This window comes from Puma concolor, chromosome A2, assembly GCF_028749965.1.
Source record: "Puma concolor isolate L17-30 chromosome A2, mPumCon1.1.hap2, whole genome shotgun sequence".
In the NCBI taxonomy this organism is placed as follows: domain Eukaryota; kingdom Metazoa; phylum Chordata; class Mammalia; order Carnivora; family Felidae; genus Puma; species Puma concolor.
In genome coordinates this window covers 167411255-167431177 of record NC_141668.1, presented here as the reverse complement: position 1 = coordinate 167431177, position 19923 = coordinate 167411255, and the positions used below count along the sequence as shown (strand labels likewise).

General features: G+C 48.6%; 1 protein-coding gene across 1 annotated transcript in view; it reads right to left on the bottom strand.

Annotated features, from left to right (window-relative positions):
* LOC147583830 (complement C3-like) overlaps positions 1–19923 on the bottom strand; it is a 40210-nt gene that overhangs the window by 1532 nt on the left and 18755 nt on the right. The window contains exons 20-36 of the mRNA XM_086699298.1: positions 15391–15533; positions 15074–15286; positions 12951–13017; positions 12755–12841; positions 11794–11997; positions 11283–11358; positions 10836–10995; positions 9825–9923; positions 7514–7670; positions 5676–5839; positions 4438–4596; positions 4235–4294; positions 4028–4118; positions 3859–3910; positions 2466–2553; positions 2295–2384; positions 164–269 (exon numbers count right to left, since the gene is read on the bottom strand). Of these exons, the coding sequence (XP_086555424.1) occupies positions 164–269; positions 2295–2384; positions 2466–2553; positions 3859–3910; positions 4028–4118; positions 4235–4294; positions 4438–4596; positions 5676–5839; positions 7514–7670; positions 9825–9923; positions 10836–10995; positions 11283–11358; positions 11794–11997; positions 12755–12841; positions 12951–13017; positions 15074–15286; positions 15391–15533 (2016 nt within the window). The remainder of the gene's footprint in view (positions 1–163; positions 270–2294; positions 2385–2465; positions 2554–3858; positions 3911–4027; positions 4119–4234; positions 4295–4437; positions 4597–5675; positions 5840–7513; positions 7671–9824; positions 9924–10835; positions 10996–11282; positions 11359–11793; positions 11998–12754; positions 12842–12950; positions 13018–15073; positions 15287–15390; positions 15534–19923) is intronic.

Below are 19923 nucleotides of genomic sequence, written 5' to 3'. Positions count from 1 at the left end.
AGGGCCTCCAGCCCAGAGACCCAGGGGCTTGGATTCCCAACTCCAGTCCCTCAGACCTGGAGAGGCCAGGTCCCCAACCCTGGGACCCTCAGGCCCCCACCTCGCACGGATCCCTTGGACCCTCAGGCCTCCCAGCCCCCCAGACCCTAGGTGGGCTGCTCACCCAGGTTGTAATAGGAATACACCTTGACCGACCCAGGCTGGATAAGCCCCACGTTGAAGTACTGGTGCACCTTGAAGGTCAGACAGTCCTCCTGGTCATGTGAGATCTGGGGGGAAGAAGGAGGCTGGTCAGTGGGGCGACAGGTCATGTGAGATCTGGGGGGCGAGGAGGAGGCTGGTCAGTGGGGCGACAGGTCGTGTGAGATCTGGGGGGGAGGAGGAGGCTGGTCAGTGGGGCGAGAGGTCATGTGAGATCTGGGGGGCGAGGAGGAGGCTGGTCAGTGGGGCGACAGGTCGTGTGAGATCTGGGGGGGAGGAGGAGGCTGGTCAGTGGGGCGACAGGTCGTGTGAGATCTGGGGGGGAGGAGGAGGCTGGTCAGTGGGGCGAGAGGTCATGTAAGATCTGGGGGGAAGGAGGAGGCTGGTCAGTGGGGCGACAGGTCGTGTGAGATCTGGGGGGAAGGAGGAGGCTGGTCAGTGGGGCCACACGGAATGGAGCCCAGCATAGGGTCCTGGGGGTTGAGACAGTGGTGGAGAAAGTGAGGGAGCAGGAGTCTCCACCAAAAGACTGAGAAGCACTTCAACACAGCCATTTTCCACTTATCCAAGGCTTGAAGCTACATTATCCCTGCCAGCTTCCTTTCCTAGTTCAGTGTGGCCATGTGATTGATCCGTTCTGGCCACCGGACTGCTGTCTCTGCCCATGAAAACATCCATGGTTAATGGTACTGAATGCTATATTTAAAAGTTGTTATGGGATGGCACCAGGAGGGCATAGTCGGTTAAATATCCGACTCTTTATCTCAGGTCAGGTCATGATCTCATGGGTTTGACTTTGAGCCCCACATTGGGCTCTGCTCTGACAGCACAGAGCCTTCTTGGGATTCTGTCTTTACTTCTCTCTGCCCTTCCCCTGCTTGTGTTCTCTCTCTGTCTCTCTCAAAATAAATAAACATTAGAAAACTGAAAAGAAAAACTTATTGAGAGGGTAGATCTTAAAAGTTCTCATCACACACACACACACACACACACACACACACACACACGCATTAAAACTATGTGAAGTAATAGATGTGTTAAGTAAACTTATGGTGGTGATCATTTCCCAATATACACATACATCAAATCATTATGTTATGCACCTTAAACTTACACAATTTTATATGTCAGTGACCTCTCATTCAAGCTGAAAAAATAAAGACAGAGAGAGAGACAGAAACAGAAATAGATATGCATAGGTACGTATATGTGACAGGTGTATTTGGAGGAACAGGCTAACAGTTAGTGAATTTGCATACAGTGTATATGGAACTGTGTTTTACTGCTGTGCAATTTCCCTGTAAGTTTGGAATCCTATAAAAATTTAAGTGCACAAAAACTCCAGTACAAGAAAACGTCAACCACTAGCTCATGCACAATCCTCTTTTCTTCCAGGGAGGAGGGGTCCAGCAGAGGACTCTAAGATCCTAGGGATTGCAGAGCCCCAAGAAGGAATGTGAGCAGATCCCTGACTTAGTGTGTGGAGCAGAAAACCCTTCCCTTAGCCTCACAACTGGACTTTACCTGAGTGGGAGGCACAAGACTCTTGTGTTGGGACCCTCATATTCTTGAGAGGCTTATTACAGCAGCTAGTGTTACTTATGCTGACTAATATGGGGTGAGGGGACTTTGGGAATTTTGGAAGTTAGCAGGGTGCATGTGAAGATAGGGAAACGGGAAGATGTAAGTAGGGGAGAGGAGGAAGTTCAAGTCAATGTTAGATAGGAAGGCAGTGACAGAAAGTCAGATGGAGAGCAAACACGGAGAGAGAAAACCCAGGGGGAGCGGAGCAAGGGGAATGCTTTTTAGCACTGAGCAATTTATTTTTTAAACCCAAGTGGCTCCCTTCAAAAGTTGTTTAGGACTACGATGAGAAGTTGGAGGAAGCAAGTGTAAAATGAGGTTGGAATGAGACTGGTCAGAAGGTAAGCTGCTTAGAAAAGATGAGAGGACCTGGGTTGTCCACCTTCTTTTTATGCCCCTTCCCTCCACCACCTAGCAGCAGCAGTCTGTGCTTGGGCCCCTGCTTGGGCCTCATGTGACCCAGATGCAGGCCAGTCTTTTGGAGGTCAGATCCCCATCGGAAGCCTTACCTTGTCCAGGTAGATGATGAGGGTGTTCTTATTGGAGAAGGCCTTGTTAAGCTCATACTTAGAGATGTATCTGTCAACGCCGTTGCTCAGCTGCGGAAGGGTAAGACTTGTGAAAACTGCCCTCAAGCCTTTGTCCACTGATGCCAGCCCCCAAGCCCAAGCCCTTCATACCAGGTCAAGGTCACCAGTGTCAGGAGAAAAGCCAGTCATCATGGATATATCCAGGATCGACATGGTAGCATCCTGGTCTCCCAGGTACCTGAATAGGGCAGGGAGAGGGCACTTGGGTCCCAGGGTAGGGTCAGCCCTGGGGCACAGTGTCTGTACAAGGGGGTCTGGTCAGAGACTGGGGTTACTGGTTCCCACACAGCAGCACAGAAGGATATTAGATTGTGGGAAACACTCCCCAAATGGAATAAAGGAAAGGCAGTGTCATGGTCAAGGTGACTAAAAGCTCAGGCTCTGGAGCCCCTTTGCACGGGTTCAAATCCCAGCTCCATATGACATTTGATGAGTCACTTGACCTCTCCATGCCTCAATTCGTCCAGAAAATGCAGACGAGAAAATGTTACCATGGCCTAGCTCAATAACGCCAGGCCCCCAGCACCAGGGTACAGTAGTCGTAATTGCATAAAGTACGAATACAAATCTTGTCTCTGGATCTCGAGTCCACCAATCATTGTGCAAATCACAGACACGCATCACGGTCAGTGACCAATCACGTCATTCCTTTCGAAGTCTGTCTGTGATGGGTCACTGAGCAGTTCATGCACAGACAGCAAGGCCTGTGGTTGTGGTACTTCCTTATCTCCCAGGGATAAACCGCATGACGTCTCACAAAACTGGTCAACTGGCAGAGGGATCTGCCAGCCAAGATGAAAGGCAGCAGAGAAATGAAGACACTGGAGGTAAAATTTGAAAGCACAGAAACGGAGTTAGAGAAGGAACAGCAGACTGTGCGAATATCACCCTTGCTGCCATTGGAGGGACCGACCAGCTGTCTTGTGACATCGGCCGCTCAAAAGATTAGAGTTGGAAGGTGACCTAAGTTAGAAGGGAGCGTGACAGTTCACTATGTCATAGGAAAGATGCCTGGTCAATCCCTACCCCAGGTGACACAACAGAAGGAAGACCCACAGCACTTTTGGTAAGTGTTTTACAAAGGAGAACAAGAATTGCTTGTTATCTCCATGTTCTAATGTTGTAGTTTACAGCATGCTAAACAAATTCTCATGTTACTGTAATTTCCATTTCTCTGTACCTTCCTAACTGGCAGTTTGAGAGTTCTGAAGCTGTGATAAAACGCTTTAAAGGTCATGCAACAATGGCAACTTCCCCCACTGATTTGTTGACACTGCTTGAATAATTTCAGGTTATGGGGCCATCGCTCGTGTTGGACTGCCAATGCAAGGTGAGGACTGCCTGGGGTACCCACCTCCTGGCAGGTACTTCAGACAATACCAGATGCACAATATGCTCTTAGAAAGGATTAGGTCATGGAAAGGAGAAGTCTTGCTATAGACAGAGGAATGGCCAAGATGACCCCCAGTGACCCATCACTTACCTGGTACAGATGTCAAGGATCATGGTGTCCAGGGCTTCCTGCGGCCTCTTGACTAGAAACACAGACAGAAAAGTGGGAGGGGGGTGTCCCTGGGTCCCAACTCAGGAAGGAGGCAGACATTAGAATGAGGGCGGGGGAAGGGTAACAGGTAGGGTCTTAACTCTTTTACCATCTTCAGGAGCTCGTCGTACATTAATCTTGAGGTCAAAGTTCTTGCAGGTGTGGTTGCTTTTGAGCTTGGCATGGTACATTGTCACCACCTGGTGAGATCACAGGGCAATGCAGTGTCAGCCCACTTGAGTTGAGAAGAGGGTCCCTTGGGGCCAGAGGGGCTGAGAGAAGGCGGGCCAAGCTGGTATGTGTTCCTGTTCCTTACCGACAAGGTGCCTTGTCCCTTCCCTTTAGCTGTTACTACGAAATCCTCATTTTTCTTGGTCTGCAGGGAGCAGGGAGAGAAGAGAGAGGATTTGGGAACCAAGCCTTCCCCTGGTTGCTACTGTCATATGCTCTATTTCTCGCCTGTGGCAAACACTGGTTGTTGTGGAGGGGGACGGCAAGCGTTTGGCGAGGCAGTTGTACCTCTGCTGACCGCTGGAGGCTAGCAGATTCCCAGAGGATGGTGTGCCTGATGGCAGAGCTGCGGCTGGGCAGTTCAATGGATACTTCCAGGTTCAGGTCCTTGTGGTCAGGGACATCCTTCTGGAATTGGGCCAAGGCCTGGAACACCATGAAGGTGGCCTAGAGCCCATGAGAAAGAATGAAGGTGAGCCAGGAGACTGAGAAAGTGGTTAGAACCCACTGGGGAAGGAAGAGACTCAGATCAGAGGGAGGGGGCTACTGGGACTATAGCTTAGGACCCCCTGCCCCAGAGAAGGTGAGGATAAGATTAGGGGTTGTTAGACACTGAGGACTTGTTCTTGATTCTCCAAGGGACAGTGGCTTAGACAAGAGTTTGGACACACTGAGAACAGGTCTAGAATCCACCAGAAATTGTAGGTATAGGACTGAAACTGTAGCACCATTGAAAATATGGCACAACCCATCCAGGGCAGAGTCTAGGACAAAGGTTCGGAGCCACTGAGAATGTGTTTAGAACCCATTTGTGTAAAAGGAATGAAGTTGGAGGGGCGCCTGGGTCGCTCATTCGGTTAAGCGTCCAACTCTGGCTCAGGTCATGATCTCATGGTCCGTGGGTTTGAGCCCCGCGTTGGGCTCCATGCTGGCAGCTCAGAGCCTGGAGCCTGTTTTGGATTCTGTGTCGCCCTCTCTCTCTGCCCCTCCCCTGCTCATGCTCTGTCTCTCTCTGTCTCAAAAGTAAATAAACGTTAAAATAAAAAAATTAAAAAAAAAAGGAATGAATTTGGATCTTGGGGATACTGATCATATGCTCTAGATTTCAAATGGACAGAGACTGGCAGCTTTCCAGGAAGAAAGGGGTCAACTGGAGACTGAGGCTATTGAAACCATGTCCTAGAACCCACTCTCCTGGGTCAGAGAGGCTTATATGATGTCCTAGATGATGTCCAAGAACATGATCTAGAACCCACAGTAAGATGAACTAACACTGGGAGCTGGTGGAACTGAGATCCTGGTCTAGATATCAGGAGGCTCAGAACACAGCTTGGGCATCCAGAATGTAGTCTGGACTCCACCACTGGGTTCACAACTAAAAAATCCTGACCTCTCAATTCCATTACAGCCACTGTAGCTTGTGGGACAGAAGGACTGCCCCTCTTGGTTAACATGTTCTCTGGGAGACCAGTGGGAAGCCAGAGGAGGTAGGCATGCAGGTGCCTGGGGGATATGGGGTCACTTGCCTGGGTGGAGCCGTAGCCCCCTCCGTAGTATCTCTGCTCATTGAGCCAGCTGGCGATGGGACGTACAGAGTCAAAGTCTTTGAGCACCAGCAGGGCCAAGAGGGCATAGGATGTGGCCTCCACGTTGTAGAGGCGCTTGCCAGGCTCCTCCCAACTTGTCTTCTCTGCAAAGAGATGCACCACCCCCCCATCCCGTTCCCCATGCTCACTGCACAGTCCAGCCTGAGATGGCTCAAGAAAACTCAGAAAAAGACTCACAATAGACTTCTTGGTGTTCAGGTGTCCTGACTGACATCCAAGGCCCTCAATCTGCTGGCTCCTGCCTCACTCTCTTCTTTCATTAACATTCACTCTTCCATTTCAATTCTCAACTGCAGCCCCACTGATCTATAGGAGATTCCCTAAACTTTCCATGGTCATTCTTACTTTCTGGGCCTTTTCACATTCTGTACCCTCTATGTATTCCTGGTTAATCCCATCCTGCACAATTCAGCTTCAATGGCACCCCAAGAGTTTGTGAGGCCCTCCCTCTGTCTCTTAAAACATCATGTGCTGTCCTGTCCTAACACTGTGATGCTCTATAGCAATCTATTTACTCATTTGTTTCCTCAACTGGAGTGTGAACCATGTTGGCAGGGGCTGTGCTGTATTCACTGCGATGTCCCAAGTGCCCACGAAAGCACTTGTGGCAGAGATCATCATTAAAAAGCATTCCCTCCTCAGGGACACCTGGGTGGCTCAGTCGGTGGAGCTTCCAACTTTGGTTCAGGTCATGATCTCACGGTTCAGGAGTTCAAGACCCACATCAGGATGTCTGCTGTCAGCACAGAGCCAGCTTTGCACTCTCTGTCTCCCACTGTCTCTGCCTCTCCCCTGCTCATGCCCTCTCTTTCAAAATAAATGAACATTAAAAAAAAACAAAACAAAACACTGCTCCCTCCTCCTGGGCACACAGTTGCAATGCATCTCCCATATGTCTTTGCAGGCAGGTGCAGCCACATACTGAACTCTGGATGATGGAATGGACACTGGCAATGTTAGGGGCCCCTTCCATGCCTGGTCTACCTCCCTTAAACAATCCACCTGACCATTTCCCCTTATGCTTAGATGGAGTGGATCCCAAGCACCCCGTGGTGGCAAAGTCATGAAAAGATAGAGGCCCAGATCTCCACACGACTGTCTGGAAGAGAGCTGTCCACCAACAACAAGCTTCCATTGTGCTAAACCACCTCAGTATATGTACTGACATATGTTACATCAGTGAGTGCAAACCTGATGCAGTATATTACCTGAGCCAATGATTAAGTGCTCACTATGTGCTGGGCACTGTGCTAAATTCCCTATGGCATTATCTTATCTAATCCTAATTACCCTTGAGATAATGACGACAACAACATCGGAATAGAGCTCTCACTGTATGCTAGACCTTCTACCTGCATTACTCCTTCAATCTTGTCAACCACCTATGATGTAAGTATCTTCTTCAGATGAGGTCCAGGGAGGGTCAGTGACTTTTACAGAGTCTCACAGTGAGAATGTGGCAGAGGGGAATTTGAATTCGGGTCTGTCTGATGTCGGAGCCCACGTCCTTGTTCCTGTGTCATAGCAAGTGCTCCAAACATAGCTGTTGAATGAATGATGCTACCTTCTTGTGTAGCTTACGGTGAGGATTCTGACACCTCAGACCCATTCAGCCAGCAGGGCTTAGCACCATCCACTCCAGGTCAACCTGAAGCTGCCCATCGTAGCATAGCTTAGAGCCACACATGCCAGCTCAAGATGACCACCCCCAAACCCTGGCCATACATTCCTTTGTACTTCACCAGGCTGCCACTCACCTTTGGCTGTGCTCAGAAATTTTTCGAGGAGATCTTCCTTCAGCCTGCCTAATTGGGCCAGGGCATAGCCTGCAATAGCCACAGAATATGGCCTCCGCAGGTTCCTATAGTGGAATTCAATATAATCTCCTGCCTTATTGATGTTCTTTTCCAGGTTCTGTGAGAAAGAGGATTGGTTCTCTGGTAAGTTGGACATTGCAACCACAGAGAGCTGGTAAGCATCACACAAATGCCAATTCTTGGGTATGAGGAAGGATTCTGTCCTTGGGACATATTTGTTTAGAATCTTTTTTTTTTCTTTTTTGGGTTTTCCAGATATTTTAGTATCCATGAACTGCCTCGTTGCTGAGTACCTCTGATGTGCCTGGGACAGTTTATATACCCAGTGGTGTTTTGGTAACAGTTTAAGCACCAGCTCTCCAGAGTGTGTATGGGGGCCAGGAGTCTGTTTTATCGCCTGCCAATTACTGTGGTGTAAATGCTCCCACTGTGGGCAATTTCAAGCTACGAACGTAATGGCCCTGAACATAAAGGGGAGAATATGTGTCGCAGATAGACACTCATGACCTAGCATGACCCAGCTTCAGCACCCCACTGGGAAACCTCTTCTCTAATCATCAGCTTCACAGCTAACACTTACTATATGGCAGTCACACAGGCAATCGCTGAACTTCAGGATCCTATGGGGTTGGCATTATTTTCATCATCATCTCTACTGCACAAATGACAAGATTGAGACCCAGAGAGATGATGGAAGGAGGAAGACATGATGTGCAGCGTTCGCGAACTTTCTTGGTGTAAATATTACCGTGGCCAATTTCAAACTATGTGGAGTCAGTGAATGCAGAGTTGGGGGGAGGGGGGCAGTAGCACAGAAGTAGATAGCATTTCCACCTAATAGGTACATAACCTCGAGATGGATAGATTTGTCATAGATAATGAGGGAAAGTAATAAAACAATCAGGAAGTGATGAGTTTTGGGTGTTTCTTACCTTTGCTTTTAATGCTTAGTGTTTAGTCTAAAGTCAGTTTACATAATTTGCTTGAAAAGAATGATTGTGTTTAACAACTGGCTTGTGTAAGTCCTGGAAGTTTAACGGTTGGCTTTCACAGACTGATCCCAGCACACTCTTCATCTGCATCCCAGTAATCTGGGTCTACAGCCTATGCTATACTCAGGCATAGTGTTGCCATTTTGTAGAAGAAAATGTTGGTGCCTTGCAGCAGAAACTAATCCTTTCCCCGCCAGCTGCCTGTCCTCTATCTACTCTTGACTTTTGCAGAAACTTCGGTCTTTCATTCACTCGGCCACAGTGGAAGCAGCCATATTTGCTCAGTAAGACCTACTTCCTGGCCTCAGCTGATTGGTCCAGGTATGACCACCTGACCCCGGGTGGGCCAATCAGAATTTCCCCTATGGGAATCTGAAAGCTCTAGGTTTGGTCTGGCTATTTCCCCAAGGAAGGCAGCCAAGTTCTGCCGGCCAGGCTGGGTGGCAGGGAGAGAGGAATTATTGGGCCCAGAACGGCCTGGGTCCCTCTGAGCCCCTCAAGTCAACAGCCCTGTCCCCTCTATCTTGAGTCCGATGAAGGGAGGGGCAGCTGCCTGAGGTAAAATCCTGGGATCTCCACCTTGGCAAGCTAAGGTCAAACAAACCACTCTCAAACCCCAGGACAAAGCAGAGGGAGTAATTGCAGAGACTCTCGGGAGTCCACCTTTCTAAGCTTCTCTGCTTCAGAACCAAAACCAGAGGAAAGAGACAGCCGTGAGCCAATATTTGTGATCACTTCCTTTTTGGGGTCATGGGCCCCTTGGAAAATTTCCTAAAAGATCTCCTGAACTAAGAGAGTAGCCTTGATGTGTTCTTGGGTCTGGGTTGTGCCTTTTCTTCAGGGAAGCAGCAAGGTATGCTGCACTGATCATGTAGCAGTGATGGGGAAAGCAGGCTGAGGGGGCTTTTGTTGAAATTGACTGACACTCTCTGGACAGGGTAAAGCAGGCAGAAAGGACCCATTCTTTGATCTCTTTCTGTCTTAGTTTTCTCCTCTGTAACCTGGGGATAAGAAGAGTAGCCTACGTCTCGGACTCTTAGAAGGATTACAGGACTTAGCATGTGCAGCACTTAGATGAGCATCTTAGTTAAATGCTCAAAAAATGCTGGGAATTATTATGGTTTTATGGGCATTATGGCTGCTGTGGTGGCTGCTATTGCACTGGGAGGACCGGGAATCACCCTAATGCAACACCTCACCCTCCAAGGTGGATGTGCCATGGGTAGGGAGGCGAGAAGGAGACGGTGGCAGACACTTACATTGACCCTTTGCTTGCAAATATCTTTAGCCTCTTCCAATGCAATGAGAACAAAGGCTGTGAGGGACACATCCTTCTCCTCATTCTCTTGGTAGCCACCCTAGAATGGGAAGCAAGAAACAAGGATAGTATGACCACTGTGTCCCCCATGCTGACCAAACCTCTTGTAGGGTCAGCAGGTCAAGGCAGGGTTGAGTCTCTCATCAGTATCTCCCTAGGTGGGCCACACTTTTCAGTATTCATTGATTCAGCAATTGTTGCTGGTGCTGTGGATAAGATGGTGGGCAAGAACTAGACGCCAGCCCCAACCCCCACAGTGCTCCCCATCTAGTAGGGGAGACAGACATGAACCAATTGGCTCACCAGTAGACATATCATTACAAATTGATGAGTGCTGTGCAGGAGGAGAAGTGGATGTGGCATTGAGAATGGACAGTGGCAGTGTGACTCAGTTGTGGAGATCAGGAAAGATTTCCCTGTGGGATGACCAGGGTTGGCATGCCAGACAGTGAGAACAGCATGTGCAAAGGCCCCATGGCTGGATAGAGCAAAGCTCTTTGCAGTACAGATGGCATGTGATGGGGGTAGGGGGATGGTGTGAGATTGGAAATCTGAAATGTCAGGCTAAGGCAGTGATTCTCCACCTTATGCATGCATCAGCACCTCATGGCAGGGGGAGGGGGGGTTGTAGCAACTGTGATTCCTAGGCCCTACTCCTGAAGTTTCTGATTCCTGCATCTCAAGTCTATATTGAGATCATACTTTTCTAACAAGTTTGAAGGTGATTATGCAGCTGCTGGCCTGGGGACCACATTTGGAGAACCACAGCTGGGACGGGTTCTATATTTTCAGAGTGAAGGGGGAGGGACTTCGGTGTGGCACTAGCCTCTGAAGGTCTCTGGTCTTCGCACTGGGAAAGTGACACTCTCAGCTGAAGGGGTAGCCTTTCTCCTGTCTATCCTGTGACTCCAGTCGTCCCTCCCCCAGCTTGCCCGAAACCCATGCTTCTTACAGTCATAGCTTGGGACATTACGGGCGCGTCTTCCCGGAAGACCCCGTCGGGATTCTGCCTGTGAAGGATCAGCCATTTGACCGCCCCGCAGATGACATCGGCCTGAATGGCAATGAGGTTTGAAGCCAGAGAGAAGACCTTGACCACGTAGGCTGTCAGCCTGTGGGCGGTACAAAGCCTCAGCCAATCGCCTCCGGGATCCAGAGACTGCCATTCCAGGAAACCAATGAGCAGAGAGGGGCGGGGCCTACAGGCTGGCCCAGCCTCCCCACCCAAGTCAGGCGCCAGCCTAGCCACAGGGGGCGCTTGATGTCCACAGGCCACGTGGCAGCTCAAGGTGGGCACCGCATCTCTGTGGGCTGAAGGTCCATAGCACAGGGTGTTCGGGCGACACCTGGCTGGAACGCCCCAGGCGGGCCTGCTCAGTGGGGTGCCAGAACCGCTCACCAGGTGCTGGGCTTCCTGTCCAGGTAGGCCGCATAGGCCGAATTGTCCTGTCTGTAGGCCAGCTGCTGGGAGTACCCTGCAGGGAAGCCAGAAGTGTCTCCAGAGGAGCAGGGGCTGAGTGGAGGGGCTCAGGGGACAAGGATTCTCTGAGGGGCGAGACAGGGGTTCAGGGAGGAATGAGGGGGCTCAGGGCTGAGCAGGGAAGTCTGCTAGAAGAGCGGAAGGGGCTTCTAAAAGGGGAAGGAGTTCTCAGAGGAGAGGGGTTCAGAGAGGCGAAGGATCTCAAGGGGGTTCAGGGCAAGGGGGCCTCAGGGAGAGAGGGAGTTCTAGAGGGCTCAGAGGGGCCCAGGGTCTCAGAGAGGGCAAAGGTCAAGGGAGGTCTTTGAAAAGAAGGGATCCTGAAAGGGGAGGAGCTTAGGGGAAGGGCGTGGCCTGGAAAGGGGCCTGGGTCTCAGGGAGGACCCTGCTCTGGAGGTGGCTGGAGCAGAGAGGGTCTCCCAGGCAGACCCACCGGTTTCGATGAGCTGCAAGGCTTCCTTTCGCTTTGTGGGTCCCAACTTGTCCCACTGGTCCGTTTGGTCCAGGTAATGGACGGCAATGACCGTGGGCGTCATGCTTTTCATGTTCTGCTCCCCACAGCCCGAGGGGATCACAATGAGGTTTTTCAGTCGCTCCGCGTCGATGGCATCCTCAGTCAACTGAGCCACCGGGGTCCCTGCAACCGGGCGGGAGGACAGGGCTCAAGCAACTCACCCACCATGGGGTGGGGTGAGAAGGGTCAGGGCTGTCCCCAGCGATCCCAGGCTCCAGGCAGCCAGTGCCAAAGAGGTCAGGGGCAGTTGGGGGCTGAGGGGACGTGATGGTAGGAGGTAGGAGGCGGGGGTAGGGGAGTGGGGAGGGCGTCTACATTTGTAGGGAAGGGGGTCTTATGCTTCACAGAAATCTGCTCCCTGAGCCTCTTGTTACAAGTGGCAAATTAATTCCAGAGCAATCGTCACCAATACTTAGATCATGCTTCATGCTGTTGCCAGGCGCTGTTCTAGAGAAACATCATACAGTATCTCATTTAATCCTCTCAACAAGCCTTTGATATAGGTACTATTATTCACCCCATCACAGATGAGAAAACCAAGGGTCTCTCCCCAAAACCTTACAGCTTACAGGTTACAAGGTGCTTTCCCAGGAACTTCTTTTCCCTTCTGGCTCCAGTCGTCCAACTCAGGCAATTAGTTCCAGAATTTCCTGCTCTTGAACTATACTGTTGCTCATTTAAGCTTCTCTATCATCAAAGGCTATTTGCTGAACTAAATACTGCCTGGAACCCTGTATAAAACAGATCAGGGAGGTGGCCTGCTGTTCTAGCTGTAGTGGAGGCAGGGGATGCACAGTAGCATATACACACAGAATTAGGAGAAATTAGGCCCCCTTCTCCAGAGCTGTGCCTTCCTGGGCGAGGGTCAGTGGCAGCTCACCTTGCAGGAGGATCCTGGTCTCTGAATCTGTGTCTGGTACCTGGTCACTGAGGTCTATGGCGTGGACCTCCTCTCGCTGCACTCCGTCTGCCAGTGGAATGGGAGGGACCCGTGGCGTCACCCTCTCCCACAAGGCCCTGCCTCACCCCCTACCCCACACCCCCAGGTCTCAACCCTTCTGCTGTGGTTGACTCACTTTGGCCCCGGTTTTCTGGATCCAGTGTGTGAACGGCTACAGTTTTGTTGACTCTGATCCCTTCAGGCTGAACAGTGTTGGGATGGGATGGGGGAGGGGGAAGTCAGGTGAATGAAAGAACAGACACAGCTGATCAGCAGGGCATGGGCACGATGGCATCACCCATCCTAGTTCTGTGACTGGGAGTCAGTTTACCCCCACTGCCTCTCAAATGTCCTTAAAAGAAAAGAATGTGCATAAAGTACTGAGTACAATGCGTGGCACTTAGTAAGCGCTCAGTTAAACTAGGGGCTATCTTATTATCAATGTCCCAAGTGAAGCTCTCCTTCCATGCTGGACTGCTGCTGTTTGTGCCCTTCCATCACACATTCTCCTTGAAGCTGGTACTAATGCACACATTTTCCTTTGGAGACCCAGTCTCCTCCATGGCATGCTGGTAAACATTTGATAGCCATCTCTCCAGGAAGAAAAGATCCTGATTTGTGGCACTGGCAGTTTCCATCCTGCGAATATCCCTGCCACGGTAGATTTCAAGCTACCAGCATCAGAGGGTGCAGAGTTGGGAGTTGTGGACACACTGGCTCTGGGGAGCCTTGTGCAGGCTCCAGCGCCCTCTTGGGTTTCTTCCCATGTTGCCACACTGAGCCACACTGGGACCCCTGATAAAAGGGATAATTAAGATTGTGCTCCTGGGGGCGCCTGTCTGCCTGGATGGAAGAGGATGGGATTCTTGACCTTGGGGTTGTAAGTTCGAGTCCCACATAGGGCGTGGGGATTACTTAAAAATAAAATCTGAAAAAAAAAAAAAAGAGTTTGTTTCCATTAAGGAAAGAAATATTATAATAAGTTCTAGTTTGGGTATAAATAAGATATTTCACTGTAAATAACACTGTCAGTTTTAAATCATTTTCTTTTTCTTTTTTTTTTTTTTGAGTTAGTTCTGTTATCCTTTTTGTTTTTTTTTTTTTTGTTTCAATATATGAAATTTATTGTCAAATTGGTTTCCATACAACACCCAGTGCTCATCCCAAAAGGTGCCCTCCTCAATACCCATCACCCACCCTCTCCTCCCTCCCACCCCCCATCAACCCTCAGTTTGTTCTCAGTTTTTAAGAGTTTCTTATGCTTTGGCTCTCTCCCATTCTAACCTCTTTTTTTTTTTTTTTCCTACCCCTCCCCCATGGGTTTCTGTTAAGTTTCTCAGGATCCACATAAGAGTGAAACCATATGGTATCTGTCTTTCTCTGTATGGCTTATTTCACTTGGCATCACACTCTCCAGTTCCATCCACGTTGCTACAAAGGGCCATATTTCGTTCTTTCTCATTGCCATGTAGTACTCCATTGTGTATATAAACCACAATTTCTTTATCCATTCATCAGTTGATGGACATTTAGGCTCTTTCCATAATTTGGCTATTGTTGAGAGTGCTGCTATAAACATTGGGGTACAAGTGTCCCTATGTATCAGCACTCCTGTATCCCTTGCGTAAATTCCTAGCAGTGCTATTGCTGGGTCATAGGGTAGGTCTATTTTTAATTTTTTGAGGAACCTCCACACTAAATCATTTGCTTTTTAATGTTTCATTGTTATTTCAATGACTTTAACATTATGGGGGAAAATTAACCACTAAACAATTTCAACCATTAATAAAGACACGTAGATGGGTGCCTTCATTTGTCCTTTAGCTTCAGGCTCCTATTGTGGTTTGACTTGGCACTGTCTCTATTTAAAATTTTGATCTTTTGTGTATCATGGATTTTTTGGCATTAATTTTGATTCCTTACAATATTGCATTAAAACACTGTTGCTCTTATGATCTCACATTTTGCTTGAAAATATTAAGGAAAGATGATATCAGGCTTTATTTTTATTGAAGACTTGATCTCCTATTATATTTGAGAATGTTCATCACTAGGAAAGAGTGAAAATGTAAGTGTTTTGCACTTACTCACCCTAATCCTGGCCTTGGTTCCAAACTTGTAGGACTCCCAAGCATCCTAAGCTGGACACTGGACACTCTTGGTGTCTCAGAGTCAGTGTCTGCAACCTGGGTTGACAGCATGGTGAGACAGGAGCCTCTCCCAAAGGACAAGGGACTGCAGGTGCCCCCAAGGACTCACCACAACCTTCAAGGGTTTCTTGACACCATCCATGAGGAAACGATTGTAGACCGCAGCCTTGACCTCCACCTCATGTAGACCGACCTTCAGAGGCACGAGGAGAAAAGGCACGGCTATTGAGGACTTGGCTGGGATTTCCAGAATCTGCTGATATGGTTTCCTTGCGGTGGCCAGGCTGCAGAAGGCTGGGTTGTAGAGCAGGGTCACCCTCGCCTGCCAGGGAGAGAGTATCAGTCAGGGGGCAGGTGCCACAGCCACCTCCCCCAACCATCCAAGCTCTCCATCATACCTCTGCCCCCACCCCCCCGGGAACCCACCTTGAGCTCCCCAACATCCTGGTAATTGTAGAGCACGGCTCGGATCTCCACTTGCTCGTTGCGCACGACGGAGTAGGGTAGCCGCAGGTCGATGAAGAAGTCTTGCATCACCGTGACCTCATAGGGGTCAGCCACGCAGATCCCTGCCCAGGAGTGGAGTGTCAAGGGAAGGAGGTGGACAGGCTCTCAGTGCTTACCCCTCACTGCGGGAGCTGTGTCAGGCTCAGCCTGTGTTTGTGCAAGCCCAGGGGCTAAACAATTGCACAGGTGACACATTAGCGATAGTGGTGGCAGCTGGGAGTCACTGTCATGTACGGTTTCCATTTTCTTCTTGTAGTTTTACTCATAGGTAGGTGTGCAGGGGGAAGGGCTCGAGCACACCCGAAGGGTCCATACCTGGGCCCTCCAAAATGGTAGCCTGAGCTCTCTCTGGTCCCTGGGCACTTGGAATGTGGCTAGCTCAGAAAACTTTTTAACACATGTTTGGAACAATTTGCATACGCCAACCTACCTTTTCAGCTGTACATTTTGCAAATCCTACAATACAGATCAAAGTATTTCCAATGAAAGGCTAGGGGCGCCTTTCCACTGACTGGCTCAGTCAGTGGTGGGTGTGATTCTTGATCTGGGGCCATGAGTTCAAGCTCATGTGGAGTGTAGAGATGACTTATGAATAAAAATAAAATCTTAAAAATAAAAAGGTGAGCACCCTCCTTGAGATGCTCTGCAGACATAAATATGTACTAGATTTCAAAGGCTTAGTACAAACAAAAGCAAAATGCATCTTTCACAATTTCGAGATATTAATAGGTTATTCTTAAATATCAATAGATGATTATTATAACATTATCATTAGAGTGATGGTGGGTTTTTTTCAACATATTTTTCAGCATATTTTTTCAACGTATTTACCACAAGTTGCAAGAATAACATTGTGGAGATATTTGGTTACAGAAAATGTATGATAAAATGGATGTCACCTCCTCTTTTTTTATGGGGCTCCCAGAAAATTTAAAATGACATGCAGCTTGCATCGTATTTCTGGTGGACAGTGCTGATCTACAGGAGTAAAAATGACTGCAAAAGCGATGGTTAATTTGTGATTCAACAGCTACTAGGCTATATTCAAGAAAAGGGTTGATGCAAACAGAATTTGCAAAAGCATTATCATATTAAAAATGTTACACTAAAAAAATAAATAAAAATAATGTTGCACCAAAGGTGTATTAAAATTTGGGGCACCTGGGTGGCTCAGTCGGTTAAGCATCTGACTCTTGATTTTTGCTCGGGTCATGATTTCCGGGTGCCTGAGTTAGAGTCTGGTGTCAGGTTCTGAGCTGATGGTGTGGAGACTGCTAGGGATTCTCCTTCTCTCTCTCTGCCCGCGTGCTCTTCCTCTCCCCCCACCCCAAAATAAACACTTAAAAAAGACAGTTAAGGAAAAGAAATACATAAAAATTTAGTATACATATATATATGTATATGTATATATACCTTATTTTTCAGCAATGGAAAAAAATAGAGGCTTGAACCTTGAGCCTTGAAAATCCTTATTTCCTAACCTACGGTCATTATTTCTCATTCTTGCAGGGGTCTGTTATAGTCATGGGAGGTAGTTACCATTTCTTATCTACCATTCATTTTTACATTTTTAAAAAAGTTTATTTATCTTTGGCCATCTCTACACCCAATGTGGGGCTCGAACTCACAATCCCAAGATGAGGAGTCACAGGCTTTTCCAACTGAGCCAGCCAGCAGCCCCTGTTTTCACGTTCTTTTTCAACGTTTTATTTATTTTGGGGACAGAGAGAGACAGAGCATGAACGGGGGAGGGGCGGAGAGAGAGGGAGACACAGAATCGGAAACAGGCTCCAGGCTCTGAGCCATCAGCCCAGAGCCCGACGCGGGGCTCGAACTCACGGAGCGCGAGATCGTGACCTGGCTGAAGTCGGACGCTTAACCGACTGCGCCACCCAGGCGCCCCATGTTTTCACATTCTTAAAGCCAGATTTAATTTACTCTGGTGGGTGAAAAACCAGCTTTTGCACCACAAACAGGAGGCTACCTCCAGGGAAACAAAACAGTTTTGTTTTGTTAAATACTGGCCAGCTCACATTGTGCCTGCAGAAAGCAGACCTGCTCTCTCCTTGCTAATCCAACTCAGTCAAGACCTACAGAGGAGATGAGGACATCCTTGCACCAGACTTCGCTTTTCCCTTGAACAAGCTGGAAGGAGAGAGAGAGAACCACACACAGAGTGACTTCTGACACACCATCCGTGTTATGTTTGAGGCAGAGAAACGCCTACTCTCCGTGACCCTGGAAGGACAGCTACATGTCACCGCATGTTGGTCCAAACCCATGGAAGGTACATCACTGAAAGGGAACCCTAGCTTTTGACTGCAGTTGATGATAATGTATCAGTGTTGTCCCAGGGATTGTGGCAAAGGTACCACCTAATGCAAAAAAGGGGTAGAGATGGGAATTGGGGGGGGAATTGAGGAGTGAGTGGTAATTCTCAGTTGTTTCTGTAGACCTAAATTGTTTAAGAAAACCCATTAATTAGGGGCCCCTGGGTGGCTCAGTCGGTTGGGCGTCCAACTTCGGCTCAGGTCACGATCTCACAGTTTGTGGGTTTGAGCCCCATGTCGGGCTCTGTGCTGACAGCTTAGAGCCTGGAGCCTGCTTCAGGTTCTGTGTCTCCTTCTCTCTGCCCCTCGCCACCCCCGCTCGCACTCTGTCTCTGTCTCTGTCTCAAAAACAAATAAATATTAAAAAAAATTAAGAAAACCCATTAATTAAAAAAATATCAACCAGGGCACCCGAGTGGTTCAGTCAGTTACACATCTGACTCTTGTTCTCAGCTCAAGGTCATGATCTCATGGTTCATGAGTTCGAGCCCTGCATTGGGCCCTGTACAGCCGACAGTGCACAGCCTGCTTGGGATTCTCTCTCTCTGCCTCTATCTTCCCCTCCCTCAAACATACTGCCTCTCTCTCTCTCAAAATAAATAAATAAGCTTAAAAATATAATCGTACCTGGTAAGACAACAGTATTGAGAAGATGTCACAAGGGTACAGAGAGCAGAATAGAAAAACCATAGGGCCCCTTAAGATGCTGACCCCATCACTCCCAGGGGGCATTGGGCAACTTCTGGGGATATTTTGGGGACATGTTACAACGGGGGTGGGGGTGCTCCTGAAGTCTTGTAGGTAGAGGCCGCGAATGCTGCTCAACATCCGTTATTGCACAGAGAACCTTCCACAGAGAACCACCCAGCCCTGAACAACATCAGTGATGAGGTGCAGAGACCCTGGTGCAGGACAGGCCTTCCCCAACCTCCAGACACACACAACCCCCCATTCCCCGCCCCGTGGGTCATGTTAAATGCAGGTTCTGATTCAGCAGGTCAGGAGTGGGGTCCAAGATTCTGAATTTCTACAAACCCCCAGGGAAAGCACCTTTGCCAGATTGCTAGTGGTTCGGGGAGCAGGCTTTCAGAAGCAGGGATCTAAACTGTGCCTTTCAAGTTTCTCTTTTCAAGCTGCAAGAACCTTTCTTATTTCAAGGAAACCTCACGCAGGCCCTCCATATGCGAACAGGGACAACGAGGAGATAGGAAGATGCTCTGATCTGAAACGCGGGCGGGGGCCACCGACCAGAAGTGTGCTGAGCTGTTACTGGAGCTCCAGACGAAAGGAAAAGTATGTGCCCCATGAATGCATGCACCACCCTCCCTCGGTCAGGAGAAACTGCCCGTTTCAGTTCCCTCAGTTAAAAAAGAGAAGCAAAGACGCAGGTTTTGAACATCTTGAAGCCAGGAAAGGGAAGTGATAATAATGTGTAATGTATTATAAATGGTAACAAAACAAAATTATTAAACACATTGGTTTCGCATGAAAGAGATATTCATGCCTCCTGTCCTGAGTCTTCACATGTCCTTTTTAATGCTTCAATATTTTTTTCAACTACTTTAATGCTCAGGGAAAAAATTAACCTTTACAATGTACCTAAATCATGGGGCGCCTCATTGGCCCAGTCACTTAAGCCTCTGACTTTGGCTCAGGTCATGACCTCACAGGTTTGTGGGTTCGAGCCCTGCGTTGGGCTCTGTGCTGACAGCTTAGTGCCTGGAGCCTGCTTTGGATTCTCTGTCTCCCTCTCTCTGCCCCTCCCCCACTCATGCTCTCTCTGTCTCTCAAAAATAAATAAATAAATAAATAAATAAATAAATAAATATTAAAACCCCCCACAAAATGTACCTAAATCAAGTACAGGGGGCAGGGGGCACACATTTGCCCTCTTGCCTCAAACTCCAATATGGTTCGGAGTGGTGGTGGCTTCTATTTACAATGGAGATATTTGTTCATCATTGACTTTTTTTTTTTTTTGGATTCACATTGATTTTTTCAAAATCATCACATGAAAATATTGCTCATCTGGTCTTAAAGTTATTGCCTCTCTCTCCTCATCCTGCTCTCAGGCCTGCCTGAGATCATCACATTAGACCAGGGCTTGCCAGCTCCCTGTGGT